The 22,853-nt window shown below is 45.3% G+C and overlaps 1 protein-coding gene across 1 annotated transcript in view; it reads right to left on the reverse strand.

The window, feature by feature from the left end:
* Nucleotides 1-22,853, reverse strand: part of SP2 (Sp2 transcription factor) — an 870,724-nt gene that overhangs the window by 117,196 nt on the left and 730,675 nt on the right. Inside the window, exon 6 of the mRNA XM_044054737.1 lies at nucleotides 5,472-5,665. Coding sequence (XP_043910672.1) covers nucleotides 5,472-5,665 — 194 coding nt within the window. The remainder of the gene's footprint in view (nucleotides 1-5,471; nucleotides 5,666-22,853) is intronic.

Consider the following 22,853-nt stretch of genomic DNA (forward strand, 5'->3'; position numbering starts at 1 on the left):
AGGTCATTCTGCATAGGGGTATGAATGAGTGCCTCCTGTTTGTTGATGTACCACATGACTGTGGTGTTGTCTGTCCTTATCAACTGGCCCTCTTTGAGGAATGGTTTGAACTTTTGGATTGCCAGTTTTACTGCCAGCATTTCTTTTAGATTGATGTGCAGGTGAAGTTGATCCTGTGTCCACAATCCTTGCACGCATTTGTCCAGCATGTGGGCCCCCATCCTAGGTCTGAAGCGCCTGTTGTGATGGTCTGGCTTGGTTGACATCTAAGGGTAGGCCTGGGTTTGACTGGCATGCCTGAGCCCACCATAGGAACTCCTGTTTTAAGCATGGAATTAGTGGGATTTCTGTTTCTAGACTGTGTCTGTGTTGGGACCATAAATTCTTTAGGTACCACTGTAGTTTCCTCATATGTAGTCTGGCAAATGGGACCAAGATTATGCATGATGCCATGAAGCCCAAGGCCTGCAGAAATTTTCTTGCTGTTAACTTGTGCAGTTTTGTTAGTGCCAAGAAGTAAAGAGGAAGTTCTTTTGTTTTTCTGTAGTCAGGAATGCCATTTGTTGTACTGTGTCCAATTCAAGAATGTCCTTGTTTGGGATGGTATCAGCCTTGACTTTTGTAAATTGACTGTGTATCCCAGCCCTTGTAGCAAGTAAATGACCCTTTGTAAATCTGTTGTCAGCTTGCTTTTGGTGTCCCTTGTAGTAGGCAGTCGTCCAGTATGGGTAAATCTGAATTCTGTAGTCTGCAATGGGCGATTACTGATGCCAGGCATTTTGTGAATACTCTGGGCAGTAGATAAGCCAAAGGGCAATGCTGAGAATTGATAGTGCTCTGATCCTGCAAGAAATCTGAGGTATCTTCTGCAGATTGGTCGAATGGGGACGTGCAGGTATGCCTCCTTGAGATCTAGAGTTACCAGCCAAGACTCCTTGCCCAGCATGGGAAGAAGTTGCTGTAGGGTCAGCATTTTGAATTTTGGGACAATGATGTATGTATTTAAGGTGGACAGGTCGAGAATTGGTCTCCAACTTTTTCCTTTCTTGGAACTAGGAATAGTCTGGAATAGAACCCTTTCCTTGTTCTGCTGTTGGCACTCTTTCCACAGCTCTCATGTTTGCTAACTCCATTATCTGTCGGAGAGCCTCTGTTTTTTGATTTGGAGGTAGATTTGGCATTCCTCTTTGACTGGTAAAGTGTGGAAGTGAAACCGTAACCTTGATCTATGGTTTGTAAAATCCACTTGTCTTTTGTTATGTAGTGCCAGTTCTTTGAAAATAAGGTTAACTTTCCGCCTAGAGGAGCTGCTATTTGTTCCCTGGTTAGGATTAAGTCACTGCGCTTGTGCTGATGTAGTGCCAGTGGCTGCCCCTGTGCCTCTGTTGTTACCTTGCCACTGTCCGCCTCTGTAGGCACCTCCTCTGGATTGGTTTCTGCCTCTGGAACGCCTATTCCTGCCCCTTTGAAATTTTGTGGAGTCAGGAAAGGACCAATTTTTGGCAGGCCAGTTCCTGCTAAACCTTGGGGTTGAACCTGCAGGAAATCTTTAACAGTTTGAACAGATTTTGCCTTTTCTTCCATTTTCTTCATAACCTGCTGGGCAGGTGTACCAAACAAACTTGTCTTGTCCATAGGAGCATCTAGCAACTTAGCTTTAACATGATCCGTAAAGCTTGTTCCTTTAGCCATGCATGCCTTCTTATCACTGTGCCTGTCATGGCTGATCTAAATGAAGCCTCCAGTGCATCATAGCCACATTTTAAGGAATGGTTGCTAACCTGTTGTATGTTATTTACCATCTCTAATACATATTTCTTATCTAGAGATTCATCAGTGGTTAGTTTTTAGTTAACTGATCAAGCATAAACTCTTGGTATTGTATCATGTGAAACTGACAGATTAAAGCTCTAGGTGAGAGAGTAGCTGAAGTGTAGACCATTTAAGCCCATCTGTCTAATGACCTTGCTTCCTTTCAGAAGGAATAGGGTTTTTAGCGCTACTGCCTTGGGACCCTGGGATATAGTTTCTGGGTCTGCAAGTGGGGCCTTGTAAAGGTGGTGATGAGTATCTGGCACCCTGTAAAATCTGTCTGGTTTGGCAGGGGCTGGGGTAAAGAATCTGGAGCGGAGCAAACATCATTGAAAGCATCATCCACCACAGAGAGAACAGGAGGTATAGCTAAGGGCCTGTGCTGTGGGAGGTGCAGAAAGGTCCTAAGTCTTTTTCTGGAGTCTGAAAAATCCTGTTGCTGCCATTGGAACTGTTCTCGATGGCATGCAAGGTTTCCAAAGGAGAATTCTTCTGGTTGGGAAGCAGCTGGAATGGATTCTTCAGCATCAGAATCTTCAAAATTGGAGAAGGGAGCCTCTGGCTGGTCAGTAATGTCTGATTCATCAGCAGAATCATCAGAAGACACTGGCTCAGGGGGCTCTGCCCTAGGTCTCTTATCTGGGGCTGAGAGGCCCTGTCTGGGTGAGATTGAGATCCTCTAATTAAAGAAATTAAATCTTCTGCCAAAGAAAGCATTTGAGTACTAGAAGAGGGCCTGGATGTGGGGGGTTTAACAGGCACTGATTTAGTAGTCTTGGCTGCTTTAGCCCTGGCGAAGGCCTTAATGGACATGGCTGCTGGAGGCCTAGCAGCACCACGTGGGGTAGAGACATCCAAGGGGATGGTGTCTGATAAGTCAACCACCGTAGTGGGTAAAATTTCTGAGGCCGATTCAAGAGTTGTAGCAGGGCCTCAGTTGTAAGAATAGGTTCAGCTGTACTTTGATCAGTTTTCTCGGTTTCGCCGAAACCGAGACACTTTTGCTTTACCGTGGTTTCGCCGAAACCGGACCGCGAGTGTCGGTCTTATCTTTGCGCTTTTTGAAGATTGGGTAGTCGGAGGATCCGACGGCATAATGTACGCAAAATCAGTACCAAAACTGTTCTGCAACTCCGACCGACGCCTAAGCCGCTCGGTTGAAGGAGGCACAGGCAACAGGCTGCTACGTCGTGGGCTGGGCCTAAACAAGGCAGACAGTAAGAGTGGGAATCTTTATGAGGTATTTGTTTCCCACAGGTTAAACAATTGTTAACTTTTTCTGACATCGGCTGAGGCAAGAAAGAGTCCCCAACGGGTACTTAGCTTTAGAAGTCTTCAAGTAGTATTCGTAGAAGTAATCTCTGGATCCGACCGACCGCACTTGCGAACAGCTTGCAAGAAAGACTGAGGAAAATGGCGCCGCTGATGCTTTTATACCCGGCCAACAGAGATGACGTCGGGTGGAGTGCGACATCAGCCGAAGCCGGACCCGGACTTTGGAATCCGGCCGACTGCAGGGCTGCCTGACGACAGGACAACCCACTTGTTATGACTGCAGATGCATCCATGAAGGACATCTGAGCATTGACCGTCTGGGCCACTGCCTCAGAAACGTTACCCGTGAGAGTATCTCCAAGCTCCTTGAGGAGATCTCTCTGGAGCCGTGTAAAGTGCGATAAATAATTCGGTGACCGTAGGGTAAAGGTCGCTGAAGAAAAGGTACGCTTCCCATGCCGATCCATGGTCCTAGACTCCTTGTTAGGGGGGATGGACGGTGGAAGAAGTCTTGGCTAATTCCTTCTGAGTGGCAGCTGCCACCACCATGGCATCCACAGGGACTCCCTTGGACAGAAATTCCTTATCAGGGGGAGCAGACAAAAATTTATTGGGTCTCCTGGGGACTGGTTCCACAGAGTCAGGGGTTTCCCACACCCTTCGACAAACCAAATCCAGAAGCTCGAAGGGTGGAGACACCCAGGAGGTGGAGGGCTGAGCACCAAAGGCCTTCAGGAAGACCAACACCTCCTCGGAGGGGGCTTTGGATGGCCAGTCACCTCTTTGTTTCAAAATCTCTAGGATGTCAGAGAAAGAAGCATCCTTAGAGGATGACTTGGGGGACCCCTAGGATTCCTCGAGGTCGGTGTCTGATGTGAGAGACTCATCCTGGGAATCTATGTGCTTCCTCTTGCACGTCTTCTTTCTGGGTGGCTCCTCAGGCAAAAACTCTGAGGGGCCCTCAGAAATGTGGAGACCACTCATGGAGGTACCCTGAGGCCTTGAGCCATTCACAAAGTGTTTTTGGTAGTTTACAGTTGTTTTATGCACTTTGGCTCCCTACTTGTTGTCTTTTTCATACAGTCCTTGGTGAAAAGGCCACAATGTGGAGAGAAATAAACATCATGCTCAGAGAGTACACAAAAGATTACACACAAACACGGACTTGAAAGGCCTTTTGGGGAATCTGCCCGCACACACTGCAATTACTCACTTTGAAGAAAAACTTCAGAATCAGAACTTAAACTGTATCAGATAAGTCAGAAATATCAAAAATAAGGAAAATCCCCCTATGGGGTACGCATCTGGCCCCTGGAAGTAGGAGGACCAATGGACTGAGTACGCTGCAAAACATTGTAGCTACTCACAAGTGCATGGCAAGAAAAATCTGAAGATAGCATTAGCTGATGCAAGTCTTACATCACCAATATCCGTGCATCCAGGTGGAAGGCCATCAGCTAAAGCCCTAGGGGAAGGTTAAGCTAAGGGGAAGTCAGACAAGCCAGTCAGGCTTAACTGCATGCAACATATCTAAAATGTGAGAAGCGCAACACTGAATACTATAAAGAACATCTTTAGTTACAAATTCCACATACTTTTTTTAAATACATTTCAAAGAAAGTCAGAAGAAAGGCCAAGGAAAATAAGCAATGACAAAAAAAAAAAGTTTTCACCAAAACCAACTGCAACAGCTGGTGTACAAGCAGCAACCAAAACTGATGGGCTGTATACACTGAAAAGAGAAAAGAAACAGGGACGTACTTCACTCGGAAGGAGTAAAGATGGAGGAAAAGGCATACATGACTGCAGAAAAATTTACTGTGAAAGAGGACGTTCATGAGTTGATTCAAGTATATGCAAAACAGATTAAAAAAATGGGACACAATAACAGCTACTAAGCAGTACCTGGATTGGTCTTCACGGTGCAGAATTATTGGTGGTACACTGCTGAGCCCAACTATTCGAACAGATAGGTTGATTTAAATATTCTTATTACCTCTCAGCTGTGGCAACTGAGGGGGATTAATAAAGTGGTGGTAAGTGCAAAGCCTGCATGGGGAGGTGTGGATAGCTTCATTCCTACAGCTAATGAAAAGCTACTTTAAATGCTGAGGATCTCTGAGCTAAGAAATTAATCTAAATTTCCTTCTGTGATTCATCTTAGCAAATCCCTGTTAAAGGGCTAGTCATATCACTTACAGATCACAGGTTTTCAGCTTTATGTTTGCAAATACACACACACACACACACACACACACACACACACACACACACACACACACACACACACACACGCACACAATGTAACTGTACAATCTTACGTAAACTTTAGGCTTCTGCAAATCATGACACTTGCATGAGCAACCCTCAATTTTTAAACTGACCTGTATGAGTCCTAGCATGCCTCTGAAGCTCATCACTACGTGTAAATCTCTTCCCACAAAACACCCAGTTGCAGACAAATGGACGTTCGCCGGTGTGCAGTCGTACATGAGCTCTCAACAGCGAAGTCTTCCGGAACGTTTTGCCACAACCAGGAATGTGGCAGATATGCTTTTTTCTTCCTTGTTCTAATAACCTGCATTAAAAAAGTGTCATAGAACTGTTTTAGTTTACAATTATTCAAAACTCAGTGTCACATGTACAATATAATTGTCAGCATCATGTAAAGAGTTAAGCTATTGATCTGCAAGGTTTCCTAGTCATTCATTTTGATAATTCACTATTCTTAGTGACTGCAAAGTATATTTCCTTTTCCAGCTTGTCATATCTAAAACTCCAATGCATAAAACAATGTGACACAATTAATGATACCATAACATACACTAGTAAAGAAAATGTATTCTCAATGGATTAACATTCACTAAAAAATACAGCTAAAGAATGTCCAAAAATACATTTTATTTAAACTCTTTCACTTAACTTTTTTGATAGGATTTCATTTTGAAAACTGTTTTGTATTGCTTTTTAAAAAACAAGTGCATTGGCAAGAACTATGATATTAGAGGCATAATAAAAGGGCAGTAGAAAATATTATGAAATGATCACTCAAAAACTGGACAAACAGTAATCCTGGGAAAAAGATTCAGCTGCAGCTGACATTACAACAGTCCTATACAGTTACCATATCAGTTCACAGTAGGCATCTGGTACAGCAGAGCCGGATTGCTACCACAAAAAAAACAAAAAAAAAAAAAAAAAACAAAAAACAAATGACCACCTGTTTAAATTGCTGTCAAAACAAAAGCTTTTGTTTACATGCACACTACTATGCTTTCTTACATTTTCAGCTTTTTTGGTAAACAGGTAGTGATGCAACATGTTTTACACATGGATGACATGAGATGAAAAGTTAGCAAACAAAAAATTTAAAATTAGGTAAAATCAATATGCTGCAGTACTGCATGGATCTCACCACAGTACCACATAGGTCAGTACTGCAGGGCTATCACCACAGTACCTATCAGGTCAGTACTGCAGGGATGCCACCAAAGTACCACACAGGTCAGTAGATGTCACCACAGTACCACACAGGTCAATACTGCATGGATGTCACCACAGTACCACACAGGTCAATACTGCATGGATGTCACCACAGTACCACACAGGTCAATACTGCATGGATGTCACCACAGTACCCCACAGGTCAGTACTGCAGGGATGCCACCAGAGTACCACACAGGTAAGTACTGTATGGATGTCACCACAGTACCACACAGGTCAGAAGATGTCATCACAGTACTACACAGGTCAGTACTGCATGGATGTCACCACAGTATCACACAGATCAGTAATGTACGGATGTCACTACAGTACCGCACAGGTCAGTATTCTACAGACATCACCACAGTACCACACAGGTCAGTACTGTACGGATGTCACCACAGTACCACACAGGTCAGATGTTACCACAGTACCACACAGGTCAGTACTGCATGGATGTCACCACAGTACCACACAGGTCAGTACTGCATGGATGTCACCACAGTACCCACACAGATCAGTACTGCACGGATGTTACCACAGTACCACACAGGTCAGTAGATGTCACCACAGTACCACACAGGTCAGTAGATGTTACCACAGTACCACACAGGTCAGTACTGCATGGATGTCACCAAAGCACCACACAGGTCAGTACTGCATGGATGTCACCACAGTACCACAGAGGTCAGTACTGCAAGGATGTCACAACAGTAGCACACAGGTCAGTACTGCAGGGATGTCACCACAGTATCACACAGGTCAGTACTGCAGGGATGTCACCACAGTACCACACAGGTCAGTACTACAGGGATGTCACCACAGTACCACAGAGGTCAGTACTGTATGGATTTCACCACAGTACCACAGAGGTCAGCACTGCATGGATGTCACCACAGTACCACAGAGGTCAGCACTGCATGGATGTCACCACAGTACCACATGGGTCAGTATTGCATGGATGTCACCACACTATCACACAGGTCAGTACTGCATGAATGTCACCGCAGTACTACACAGGTCAGTACTGTACGGATGTCACCACAGTAGTACAAAGGTCAGTACTGCATGGATGTCACCACAGTACCAGACAGGTCAGTAGATGTCACCACAGTATCACATAGGTCAGTACTGCATGGATGTCACCACAGTACCACACAGGTCAGTATTGCATGGATGTCACCACAGTACCACACAGGTCAGTACTGCATGGATATCACCACAGTACCACACAGGTCAGTATTGCATGGATGTCACCACAGTACCACACAGGTCAGTATTGCATGGATGTCACCACAGTACCATACAGGTCAGTACCGCATGGATATCACCACAGTAAGACACAGGTCAGTACTGCACGGATGTCACCACAGTACCACAAAGGTCAGTACTGCATGGATGTCACCACAGTACCCACACAGATCAGTACTGCACGGATGTTACCACAGTACCACACAGGTCAGTAGATGTCACCACAGTACCACACAGGTCAGTAGATGTTACCACAGTACCACACAGGTCAGTACTGCATGGATGTCACCAAAGCACCACACAGGTCAGTACTGCATGGATGTCACCACAGTACCACAGAGGTCAGTACTGCAAGGATGTCACCACAGTAGCACACAGGTCAGTACTGCAAGGATGTCACCACAGTAGCACACAGGTCAGTACTGCAGGGATGTCACCACAGTATCACACAGGTCAGTACTGCAGGGATGTCACCACAGTACCACACAGGTCAGTACTACAGGGAAGTCACCACAGTACCACAGAGGTCAGTACTGTATGGATTTCACCACAGTACCACAGAGGTCAGCACTGCATGGATGTCACCACAGTACCACATGGGTCAGTATTGCATGGATGTCACCACACTATCACACAGGTCAGTACTGCATGTATGTCATCACAGTACCACACAGGTCAGTACTGTATGGATGTTACCACAGTACCACACAGGTCAGTACTGCATGAATGTCACCACAGTACCCCCACAGGTCAGTACTGTACAGATGTTACCACAGTACCACACAGGTCAGTATTGTATGGATGTCACCACAATACCACACAGGTCAGTAGATGTCACCACAGTGCCACACAGGTCAGTACTGCATGAATGTCACCACAGTACTACACAGGTCAGTACTGTACGGATGTCACCACAGTAGTACAAAGGTCAGTACTGCATGGATGTCACACAGTACCCACACAGGTCAGTACTGCATGGATGTCACTACAGTACCCACACAGGTCAGTACTGCACGGATGTCACTACAGTACCACACAGGTCAGTACTGCATGGATATCACAACAGTACCCACACAGGTCAGTACTGTATAGATGTCACCACAGTACCACCCAGGTCAGTACTGCATGGATGTCACCACAGTACTACACAGGTCAGTGCTGCAGGGATGTCACCAGAGTACCACACAGGTCAGTACTGCATGGATGTCACCAGAATACCACACAGGTCAGTACTGCATGGATGTCACCACAGTACCACACAGGTCAGTACTGCATGGATGTCACCACAGTACCATACAGATCAGCACTGCATGGATGTCACCACAGTACTACACAGGTCATTACTGCATGGATGTCACCACAGTACTAAACAGGTCAGCAAAGTATGGATGTCAATACAGTACCACACAGGTCAGTAGATGTCACCACAGTACCACACAGGTCACTGCTGCATGGAAGTCAGCACAGTACCACACAGGTCAGTAGATGTCACCACAGTACCACACAGGTCAGTACTGCATGAATGTTACCAGAGTACTACACAGGTCAGTACTGTATGGATGTCACCACAGTACCACACAGGTCAGTACTGCAGGCATGTCACCACAGTACCACACAGGTCAGTAGATATCACCACAGTACCACAAGGTCAGTACTGCATGGATGTCACCATAGTACCACATGGGTCAGCACTGCATGGATGTCACACAGGTCAGTAGATATCACCACAGTACCACAAGGTCAGTACTGCATGGATGTCACCACAGTATCACATAGGTCAGTACTGCATGGATGTCACCACAGTACCACACAGGTAAGTATTGCATGGATGTCACCACAGTACCACACAGGTCAGTACTGTACAGATGTCACCACAGTACCACACAGATCAGTAGAGGTCACCACAGTACCACACGTCAGTACTGCATGGACTACCACACAGGTCAGTACTGCATGGATGTCAACACAGTACCACACAGGTCAGTAGTGCAGGGATGTCACCACAGTACCACACAGATCAGTACTGCATGGATGTCATCACAGTACCACACAGGTCACTACTGCAGGGATGTCACAACAGTACCACACAGGTCACTACTGCATGAATGTCACCACAGTACCACACAGGTCAGTACTGTACGGATGTCACCACAGTAGCATACAGGTCAGTACTGTACGGATGTCACCACAGTACCACACAGGTCAGTACTGGATGGATGTCACCACAGTACTACACAGGTCAGTACTGCATGGATGTCACCACAGTATCACACAGGTCAGTACTGCATGGATGTCACCACAGTACCCACACAGGTCAGTACTGTACGGATGTTACCACAGTACCACACAGGTCAGTGTTGTATGAATGTAACCACAGTACCACACAGGTCAGTGTTGTATGAATGTAACCACAGTACCACACAGGTCAGTAGATGTCACCACAGTACCACACAGGTCAGTGCTGCATGAATGTCACCACAGTACCACACAGGTCAGTACTGCATGAATGTCACCACAGTACTACACAGGTCAATACTGCACGAGTGTCACCACAGTAGTACAAAGCTCAGTACTGCATGGATGTCATCACAGTACCCACACAGGTCAGTACTGCATGGATGTCACTACAGTACCCACAGGTCAGTACTGCACGGATGTCACCACAGTACCACACAGGTCAGTAGAGGTCACCACAGTACCACACAGGTCAATACTGCATGGATGTCACCGCAGTACTACACAGCTCAGTACTGCATATATAGTACCACAGGTCAGTACTGCATGGATGTCACCACAGTACCACACAGGTCAGTACTGCATGGATGTCATCACAGTACCACACAGGTCATTACTGCATGGATGTCACCATAGTACTAAACAGGTCAGCACTGTATGGATGCCACTAGAGTACCACACAGGTCAGTAGAGGTCACCACAGTACCACACAGGTCACTGCTGCATGGATGTCACCACAGTACCACACAGGTCAGTAGATGTCACCACAGTACCACACAGGTCAGTACTGCACGGCCATCACCACAGTACCCCCACAGGTCAGTACTGTATGGATGTAACCACAGTACCACACAGGTCAGTAGATGTCACCACAGTACCACACAGGTCAGTACTGCATAGATGTCACCACAGTACCCCCCCCCCCACAGGTCAGTACTGCAGGGAAGCCACCACAGTACCACACAGGTCAGTACTGCATGGATGTCACCACAGTACCACACAGGTCAGTACTGCATGGATGTCACCACAGTACCACACAGGTCAGTACTGCAGGGATGTCATCACAGTACCACACAGGTCAGCACTGCATGGATGTCACAACAGTACTACACTGGTCATTACTGCATGGATGTCACCACAGTACTACACAGCTCAGTACTGCATGGATGTCACCACAGTACTACACAGCTCAGTACTGCATGGATGTCACCACAGTACCACACAGGTCACTGCTGCATGGATGTCACCACAGTACCACACAGGTCAGTACTGCATGGATGTTGCCAGAGTACTACACAGGTCAGTACTGTATGGATGTCACCACAGTACCACACAGGTCAGTACTGCAGGCATGTCACCACAGTACCACACAGGTCAGTACTGCAGGGCCATCACCACAGTAGCCCACAGGTCAGTACTTTACAGATGTAACCACAGTACCACAAGGTCAGTACTGCATGGATGTCACCACAGTACCACACAGGTCAGTACTGCATGGATGTCACCACAGTACCACACAGGTCAGTACTGCATGGATGTCACCACAGTACCACACAGGTCAGTACTGCAGGGCCATCACCACAGTACCCCCACAGGTCAGTACTTTACAGATGTAACCACAGTACCACACAGGTCAGTAGATGTCACCACAGTACCACACAGGTCAGTACTGCATAGATGTCACCACAGTACCCCCCCCACAGGTCAGTACTGCAGGGAAGCCACCACAGTACCACACAGGTCAGTACTGCATAGATGTCACCACAGTACCCCCCCCCCCCACAGGTCAGTACTGTATGGATGTCACCACAGTACCACACAGGTCAGTACTGCATGGATGTCACCACAGTACCACACAGGTCAGTACTGCAGGGCCATCACCACAGTACCCCCACAGGTCAGTACTTTACAGATGTAACCACAGTACCACACAGGTCAGTAGATGTCACCACAGTACCACACAGGTCAGTACTGCATAGATGTCACCACAGTACCCCCCCCACAGGTCAGTACTGCAGGGAAGCCACCACAGTACCACACAGGTCAGTACTGCATGGATGTCACCACAGTATCACACATGTCAGTACTGTACGGATGTCACCACAGTACCGCACAGGTCAGTACTGTGCGAACATCACCACAGTACCACACAGGTCAGTACTGTATGGATGTCACCACAGTACCACAGAGGTCAGTACTGCAAGGATGTCACCACAGTACCACACAGGTCAGTACTGCATGGATGTCACCACAGTACTACACAGGTCAGTACTGTATGAATGCCACTACAGTGTCACTACAGTACCACACAGGTCAGTAGATGTCACCACAGTACCACACGGATCACTTCTGCATGGATGACAGCACAGTACCACACATGTCAGTAGATGTCACCACAGTACCACACAGGTCAGTACTGCATGGATGTCACCACAGTACCACACAGGTCAGTACTGCATGGATGTCACCACAGTAACACACAGGTCAGTACTGCATGGATGTCACCATAGTACCACACAGGTCAGTAGATGTCACCACAGTACCACAGGTTAGTAATGTACAGATGTCATCACAGTACCACACAGGTCAGTACTGTACAGATGTCATCACAGTACCACACAGGTCAGTACTGTACAGATGTCACCACAGTACCACACATCAGTAGACGTCATAACCACAGTACCACACGTCAGTACTGCATGGACTACCACACAGGTCAGTGCTGCAGGGATGTCACCACAGTACCACACAGGTCAGTACTGCAGAGATGTCACCACAGTACCACACAGGTCAGTACTGCAGGGATGTCATCACAGTACCACACAGGTCAGCACTGCATGGATGTCACAACAGTACTACACTGGTCATTACTGCATGGATGTCACCACAGTACTACACAGCTCAGTACTGCATGGATGTCACCACAGTACTACACAGCTCAGTACTGCATGGATGTCACCACAGTACCACACAGGTCACTGCTGCATGGATGTCACCACAGTACCACACAGGTCAGTACTGCATGGATGTTACCAGAGTACTACACAGGTCAGTACTGTATGGATGTCACCACAGTACCACACAGGTCAGTACTGCATGGATGTCACCACAGTACCACACAGGTCAGTACTGCAGGGCCATCACCACAGTACCCCCACAGGTCAGTACTTTACAGATGTAACCACAGTACCACACAGGTCAGTAGATGTCACCACAGTACCACACAGGTCAGTACTGCATGGATGTCACCACAGTACCCCCCCACAGGTCAGTACTGCAGGGATGCCACCACAGTACCACACAGGTCAGTACTGCATGGATGTCACCACAGTATCACACATATCAGTACTGTACGGATGTCACCACAGTACCACACAGGTCAGTACTGCAGGGATGTCACCACAGTACCACAGAGATCAGTACTGTACGGATTTCACCACAGTACCACAGAGGTCAGTACTGTACGGATTTCACCACAGTACCACAGAGGTCAGTACTGTACGGATTTCACCACAGTACCACAGAGGTCAGTACTGCATGGATGTCACTACAGTACCCACACAGGTCAGTACTGCACGGATATCACTACAGTAGCACACAGGTCAGTACTGCATGGATGTCACCACAGTACTACACAGGTCAGTACTGCATGGATGTCACCACAGTACCACACAGCTTAGTACTGCAGGGATGTCACCACAGTACCACACAGGTCAGTACTGCATGGATGTCACCACAGTACCACACAGGTCAGCACTGCATGGATGTCACCACAGTACCACACAGGTCAGCACTGCATGGATGTCACCACAGTACCACACAGGTCAGTACAGCATGGACGTCACCTCAGTACCACACAGGTCAGTAGATGTCACCACAGTACCACACAGGTTAGTACTGTACAGATGTCATCACAGTACCACACAGGTCAGTACTGTACAGATGTCACCACAGTACCACACAGATCAGTAGACGTCATCACCCCAGTACCACACGTCAGTACTGCATGGACTACCACACAGGTCAGTACTGCAGGGATGTCACCACAGTACCACACAGGTCAGTACTGCAGGGATGTCATCACAGTACTACACAGGTCATTACCGCATGGATGTCACCACAGTACTATACAGGTCAGTACTGTATGAATGTTACTACAGTACCACACAGGTCAGTAGATGTCACCACAGTACCACACAGATCACTGCTGCATGGATGACAGCACAGTACTACACAGGTCAGTAGATGTCACCACAGTACCACACAGGTCAGTACTGCATGGATGTCACCACAGTACCACACAAGTCAGTACTGTATGGATGTCACCACAGTACCACACAGGTCAGTACTGCATGGATGTCACCACAGTACCACACAGGCTAGTACTGTACAGATGTCATCACAGTACCACACAGGTCAGTACTGTACAGATGTCACCACAGTACCACACAGATCAGTAGAGGTCACCACAGTACCACACGTCAGTACTGCATGGACTACCACACAGGTCAGTATTGCAGGGATGTCACCAGATTACCACACAGGTCAGTACTGCAGGGATGTCATCACAGTACCACACAGGTCAGTACTGCAGGGATGTCACCACAGTAACACACAGGTCAGTACTGCATGGATGTCACCACAGTACCACACAGGTCAGTACTGCATGGATGTCACCACAGTACCACACAGGTCAGCACTGCATGGATGTCACCACAGTACCACACAGGTCAGTAGATGTCACCACAGTACCACACAGGTCAGTAGATGTCACCACAGTACCACACAGGCTAGTACTATACAAATGTCATCACAGTACCACACAGGTCAGTACTGTACAGATGTCACCACAGTACCACAGTAGATGTCATCACCACAGTACCACACGTCAGTACTGCATGGACTACCACACAGGTCAGTATTGCAGGGATGTCATCACAGTACCACACAGGTCAGTACTGCAGGGATGTCATCACAGTACCACACAGGTCACTACTGCAGGGATGTCACAACAGTACCACACAGGTCACTACTGCATGAATGTCACCACAGTACCAGACAGGTCACTACTGCATGGATGTCACCACAGTATCACACAGGTCAGTACTGTATGGATGTCACCACAGTAGCATACAGGTCAGTACTGTATGGATGTCATCACAGTAGCATACAGGTCAGTACTGTATTGATGTCACCACAGCACCACACAGGTCAGTAGATGTCACTACAGAGCCACACAGGTCATTACTACAGGGATATCACCACAGTACTACACAGGTCAGTACTGCAGGGATGTCACTGGAGTACCACACAGGTCAGTACTATACGGATGTCACCACAGTACCACACGGGTCAGTACTGCATGGATGTCACCACAGTACCACACAGGTCAGTACTGCACTGATGTGTCCTGATTCTAAGGACAGCCACAAAGCATTCTATAGCTATGTCAAGAATCTGAATGGCAACACCCAGATCTGCTCTGAGTTACAGCACAATGGCATAAAAATTACAAAACCAACTGATATTGCCAACATCCTGGCAAATAGGCTCAGTGCTAACTTTACCCCCCTCTCACCCCCTAAAGGGCCCATGTCTATACAGGAAGAATGCAGAGTCCCTGTAATCACAACTTCACAGGTAAAAGCAGCACTCTCCAAAGCCAAAAACACAGCATACATGGGACCAGACAACATCCCAGGCTGCATTTTACATGAACTTCAGAACAAACTGGCTCCCCACCTAAGCACCATGTTCAATAGCCTCACGTCAGGCTTTGTGCCCACTGAAAGGCGCACAGCAACAGTTATCCCACTCCACAAAGGGGGAGCCACCACTGATCCTGGGAACTATCGCCCTATTAGCTTGACGAGCCTGGTCTGCTGGGCCATGGAATATATAATCATGGAATTCATAAACAAAGACATTGGTAACCTCCAAACTCTGGACCCCACCCAGCTCGGGTTTGTGAAAGGCAGATCTTGCCTCCTGAACCTGGTCGACTTTTTTGAGTTAGTCACCAAAGCCGTAAACAAGGGTAAGGTGGTTCACACAGCCTAATCTTGACCTCGTCAAGGCTTTTGACACCATCCCCCATTCTGGAATTACAGCTAAACTCACTAAACTAGGTATAAATCCCTATGTCACAAGATGGGTTGCCACCTGGCTTACTGACAGAACCCACACTGTAAAAGTTGCAGACTCCAAATCTGACTTCAAAACAGTGACAAGTGGAGTACCACAGGGTTCAGTCCTGGGACCTCCCCTGTTTGGCATCTACTTCGCTGAAATACAGGCTAACACAGAAGGCCTCTGGCTAACGAAGTTCTGAGATGACTGCAAACTAGGAGCTAGAGTTGAGTCCCCAAATGATGTGGACATCCTACAGAGGGACCTCACTGAGACAGATGCCTGATGTCAGAGCCATGGTTTCAAGCTCAATGCCAAAAGTACATTGTTATCCCCTTTGGTAAAAACTGTACCCATGAACTACCACATAGGCAGCAGTCTTCTTAACAACGAATGTGTGATAAGAGACCTTGGGACCCAGGTGGAGAGTAGTCTCTCTTTTGATAATCACATTGCCACAGTAGTCAGGAAATCCTTCTACATGGCACACCTCATCACAAAAGGGTTCTCATCCAGGAAAAGAGAGGTCATTGTTCCCCTCTACTCGACACTCATTAGACCCATTATAGAGTACAACGCCCCTTTTGGAATGTACCTCACAAGACATCTGCAGCAACTGGAAAGGCCACAGAAGTACCTCACAAAGAGAATTACTGGCCTCAAACAGATGTCCTACACAGATGATCTAAAAAAAAAAAAAAAAAAAAACTCCAGCTTTACTCTGCAGCATATTGCCTACTCCAAGTTTATCTCTGCCTAACTATAAAGCTATGTCAAACCCTGAGCTGTTGGACATGCTACACGTAAAGAAATCCCAATCCGTCCGCGCTACAAGCTCTAGGGACCTAAACCTTATCACCACAATAAACAGGACTTGCTGGAGGGATAAATTCCTGTTCCAGAGACTTCCCATACTCTGGAACAGGCTACCCATCCATGTCAAGCAAAGTTCCTCATTAACACTCCAAGAAAAATCTTGAGGAGTGGATTGGAAATAGGAAATGCACCCCGGGGATCACTTCTGTGGCTCTGCTCGACAGGGGCACAGGAAATTAACTTTTTTGGGTTGTCGTAAGCCAGGGAACATTGTTGGCTAGGCTTACTTAGGCCCTTGAGCCACAAGCCTAGTACCTACCTATGAACCTATGTCACCACAGTACCACACAGGTCAGTACTGTACGGATGTCACCACAGTACCACACACGTCAGTAGATGTCACCACAATACCACACAGGTTAGTACTGCATGGATGTCACCACAGCACCACACAGGTCAGTACTGCATGGATGTAACCACAGTACCACACAAGTCAGTACTGCATGGATGTCACCACAGTACCATACAGGTCAGTACTGCATGGATGTCACCACAGTACCATACAGGTCAGTACTGTACGGATGTCACCACAGTACCACACAGGTCAGTACTGCACGGATGTCACCATAGTACCACACAGGTCAGTATTGTACGGATGTCACCACAGTACCACACAGGTCAGAACTATATAGATGTCACCACAGTACCACACAGGTCAGTACTGTACAGATGTCACCACAGTACCACACAGGTCAGTAGAGGTCACTACAGTACCACATAGGTGACCTTTTGTCTGCTGCAACACTAAAACTGAATTCTAAAAGTTAGTGGACTGTTTTCTAAAATTGGTAGTCAATATTTTTGAGATTCATATTGTACAGGTAATACTTGCATAGTGAAGGTTAGCAATATTTAAACTTATTTAAAGATAAAAAGTCAATGACAAACTTAAAATTTCTGTAATAACTTACAGAGTGTCTGCCCACTCACAAATGCCCCATGCCATATAGTTTCTCGCCCGCTCATTCACCATCAGCTGCCAATCTAAGATTTCTCTACTAGCCAATGTTTTTCCTGTGCCGCCTGGCCCCAACTATAGTGAGATCCTTACCGCTACTGCCAATTTGATGAAGAGGACTCAAAGTCATCTCTTCCACCACATCTAGGGGAGCCACAGAGGGGTAACAACATCACCGTTTAGCTTTTCTAACAAATTTCCATGTGCCGTGGCTCTGAATTTCAGGGTATACTCATCTCAACATGCCTCAGACATCAAGTGTGCATGGTGGGTGGATGTCCTGCAATTACCTGAAAGGAAGGCAGCAGGCCACAGACTGCTTCGCCATTCCCTAATCCTCCCAGCTGGCTCTACCTGTGGGTCTCAAACTTTAATCAATCATTGGGTGCTGCCTTTCTTGCAAAAATAAATTTACTACATTATAACTACACCATGGGAAGGATAATGTATACAAGGTATTTCCTGTAAAAGTATGTTTTCATAACCTTGACTATATTCAGTATTCAATGTTGTTAACATTAACTTAAAGCCAAAAATTATGGGCTACTCGACAGTTTGCAACTATTAACTTATTTCTCAAACCATTCATCAGTTACTATTAAATATGACCAGAATGTCAGCCCTTATACTTACTACAAGTATATCCCACACAATCTGCTTGTATCTCTATTTCAACAGGAGTTATTCAGTGAATATCTTAAAAGAGGTAAGAAACAAGGTTGTAATTGTTTCTAGTCTCCAACGACTGATAAACTTCTAGCTTCAATAATGCTTTTAACATTTAATCATCATAACCAAATCACCTATTAATCTATATCCTATAGAGAAGAGAGCTAATTCTTTTAAATCTCAGTGTAAAAAAAAAAGATGTCTCATCCTGGATATCTGACTAGCGAATAAGCTCTTAATATTCTCACTTTTAATTGTGACAGACTGTAAATATAAAAAGAAATACAATATTCTATAACTACTCTAACTGCAGATTTATACATTTATTTATTCTTTGTTGTCCAGGTTATTTTCACTAGGCTTACGGCCTCTTTTCAGGGGAGACCCAAGGTGGTATTTATAACAAGAAATTTGTCCAGAGCATCAGGGAATTTCCCTACTCTTTTTGAAAGGTAAAGAAAAAAACAAATAAAAGCAAGCCAACTGCTAAAGGTAGACCCCACAACAAAATAGTTACTAAGAAACAAAAACATAGGTCAGCCACCACGGTCACCAAATCAATAAAAATGCAGTAAATAACTAAATTATTTGTTAGGAGGTTAGCGCTTTTGTGGGATTACTGCTGCTTCAGACCAAATTTAAAACAAAAACATACATCAACATATATAATAAAAGTTGACCAAAACATATGAACAATAAGACCAACCAATAAAACCTGCCAATCACAGTACCACCTCGCCTTCAAAGTGGGTGACACGCCCCTGCACTGGCCCAGTAATCAAGAAGCCTCAATCCTCACCACAAGAACCAGTGAGGGACGTACACATTGGGAGGATGACATGCACACACACAGTAAAGTACAATTTCCCTTAAGAGCACACAGAGATCACAATCAGTCTGGGGTTGGTTTCTCCCTCTCTCTCACCAGATCCCCAAATAAGACTCCTCACTGGCACAGTTATAGTTTAAGATCTCAGCCAAGTGGTCAAGCCAAAACCAACCAGTGCTTCGTGTCACTACCCAAGTAGCTGACACAGACATGCACACAGATTTGATTTATATACCAACACACAGACACTCTTAGGGAAGGCTGGCACAGGTTCACTAGCTATGTCCCCTTCCTGCCCAGACTATACGGTAGTACCACTTGCCACTAACCACTACTTATCAGCTACTATAAGGCCCTTACAAAGGGTGACCAATTCTACTGTGCAATGTTACTATTATCCAAATGGTATGTGCCTCCAAGACTTGAAGGCTATTTAGAAGTGGCTTGTATAGTGTTACCAAATAAATATGCAAGTACTCAAAGAGCTTAAATATCTCTAATAATATAAACAAACCAGCCACAATTAAAAGGTTTAAATATACTTAATAAATACTAAAAGAACAAGACAACACTCAATAATTCAATACAGTGACAACGGAGTTTAGAATCACAGGAAATACTTTAAAACAACATTGCAGGGCAGTCTCACATAAATAGAGAAACATCTAGACTGATCTTACTATTTTCCTATCTATAAGAGAAATGTTGTTTGTCTTTCGGCTTTTCCCTGGTTAGGGGTCGCCACAGTGGAACTCCGGTCTGCTAATGATTGGCAGTAGGTTTTTACGGTGCCGAGTTGCCAGCTCGACGCCCAACCTTCAACGAAGGCACGTCCATTCACGCATGTCTTTCGAAACACCACTCGACCGCGGGGAGGACATGCAGACTCCACACAGAAGGCACTCCCTGCACTCCAGCTGAGAATCAAATGGGAGAACCTCTTGCTGTGAGGCAATAACACTACCGCTACACCACCACGGATAGCTGTCTCTAAGAGAAATACTATGATCTAAGTCTTACACAGCAAGGCAAATACAGATGAAAAGTGCTAAAGATGGATGTGTTCAGATCCAAGACAAGATAGAAAATGCACAGAGACTCTCTCTGAGATCGTTCTTAAATTAATAATACACATTACTGCTGGGTTAACTAGGTTACATCATTATTTGACACCTGCCTCTAGTTCCCAGGCTAAACAGATACCAACAGAATTTAACATGTCTCTTATGAAAAATACTTCTCTCTTAGAAGCTGACACTTATCTCTTAGAAGCTTGCCTGAAACTGGAAGTTGTAAAAAAATTAACACTTTTACATTTTAAACCTAGTAATTATTTCTGTCTTAAGACAACAGAAAAACTCTAGCTGTAGAGATTCTGTCTTCTAGCTGTGGTGAACACAATCATAAAACTCTTTTACTTATTTTCTCAGAGTTTGCAAGTTAACTCCGTATGTCCCAATTTCTATGAAAGCATACATTTGCACAGGCAATAGAGTCCATATGCATTTCTACTCTTTTCCAGCAGGGGACACTGTGGTTACATTTTTGAAGCTCAGCACTTAACATACAGGTTACTTACATTTGTAGACAAGCCTATGGTTCATATTAATATGTACAGTGACATACAATTATTTACAAAACTCTAGATAGCTGGGCTGGCAGCCTTCACAGCGGATTTAAATGGTATACCACAATTCAGTCCAGGTGATCTATGTGCCTGAAAGGAAACAATTCATTTCAACTCCATCATTTCAATATAATTATTTAATCACCTTCTCTTATATTGGGTGAAATCAACTGCAAAATCCTGAAGCTAAATTTACTGTGTCCAGGAGTAGAGGAAGCATGTCAAGCTGACGTATTAATTAAATCATTATTGCATGTACTACCAACATGTTCAAGGATTCATTCCCTAAGTTGTCATGTGGTCTTGCCCACATAAAAAGGAAGAACATTAAAAACAAGTGGCCAAATAGACCAAGTTGCTGCTCCTGCAGGTGGCTGAAAACCTAGGCGAAAAAGTCTACCCAAAAACAGGGTGGGTAAACTGCACATCAGGGGCAATAAAATAACAAGCCCTGCAACTATTACATGGAAAGGTACCCTTCCTATTAAATAACATAGGTGTAATCCGATAAGGTTCATAACAAAACAGCCTCTTAAGAGACAGGTTGTTCCTAAAAGTAAAGGAAGGCTGTTTACCAACAACACTAATCTTATCAGCCAAGTGAATAAACTCTTAATGTTCTCAAGTTTAATTGTGACAGATTGTAAATATAAAAAGCAACACAACATTCTATAACTAGTCTAACTGCAAAGTTATACATTTATTTATTGTTTGTTGTCCAGGTTAGTTTCACTAGGCTTACGGCCTCTTTTCAGGGGAGACCCAAGGTGGTATTTATACTACTACAGGAAATTTGGCCAGGGCATCATAGAATTCCCCTACACTTTTTGAAAGGTGCCATGGGATTTTTTTACATCCACCTGAGCTACCACCAACTCAAGCAGGCAGGGCCCCGGTTTAACATCTTATGGAGTGCAGCACCCCCTTAAAACCCAGTGCCTTCTGCATCAGAGGCGAGTACGTTACCTGCTGCACCACTGACAATGACAACTGAACTAAGACAATTGCATCCCTATCTGAAATACATCTGAAGACATTCTCTTCATCAACCCACAGGGCTTCATAAACACACTTCTCAGATGAATATCAAAACTGATGATCAATGTCCCTACATCTTTAACCTAACTTTTGGTTGACAGAAAAACATGATCCAAAGTATGTGGTTATCCCTGGTCTTCACACAAAATGCCAAACCCTACATTTTATGGAGAGAATGCCATACCATTTAATGCTGACCATTTAAAACAGTATATCTAAAAACACTCCTCTAGCACTCTCTTCTCGAAAGGATATAGGTTGTCCCAACATTTGCAATGTCTCCAAACTTACTGACCTGCACTTTGACTCGTGGGAAAATTTGAAATGACCATACCAAACAGTAATGGACCAAAACTCAGCTTTAAAGTACCCTTACATAAACTTCTACCTTTTCAGCTAGAAAGGAAACCCTTGAAACAGTGAGATCAAACAACTAATGTACAACAAACAATATAATCATACCCAAGCAGATCAGCTGAGTTATACTGTGCCTACTAACCATTAATCCTACCTCCAGCTGAACACAGTTCTTTCATTCCCTGTATATATAAGCGAGTAGTCATTCAAGCAGCCAGAAGGATGCTTCATGCCCTCGCTAGCATCCCAACAATGGCATTTTTTTAATGGCCTAACCTATATGTGGTCCATGTCACTACAGAGGCTTATAATGC

This window comes from Protopterus annectens, chromosome 13.part0 (assembly GCF_019279795.1).
Source record: "Protopterus annectens isolate FY-2018-M chromosome 13.part0, PAN1.0, whole genome shotgun sequence".
Classification (NCBI taxonomy): Eukaryota; Metazoa; Chordata; order Ceratodontiformes; family Protopteridae; genus Protopterus; species Protopterus annectens.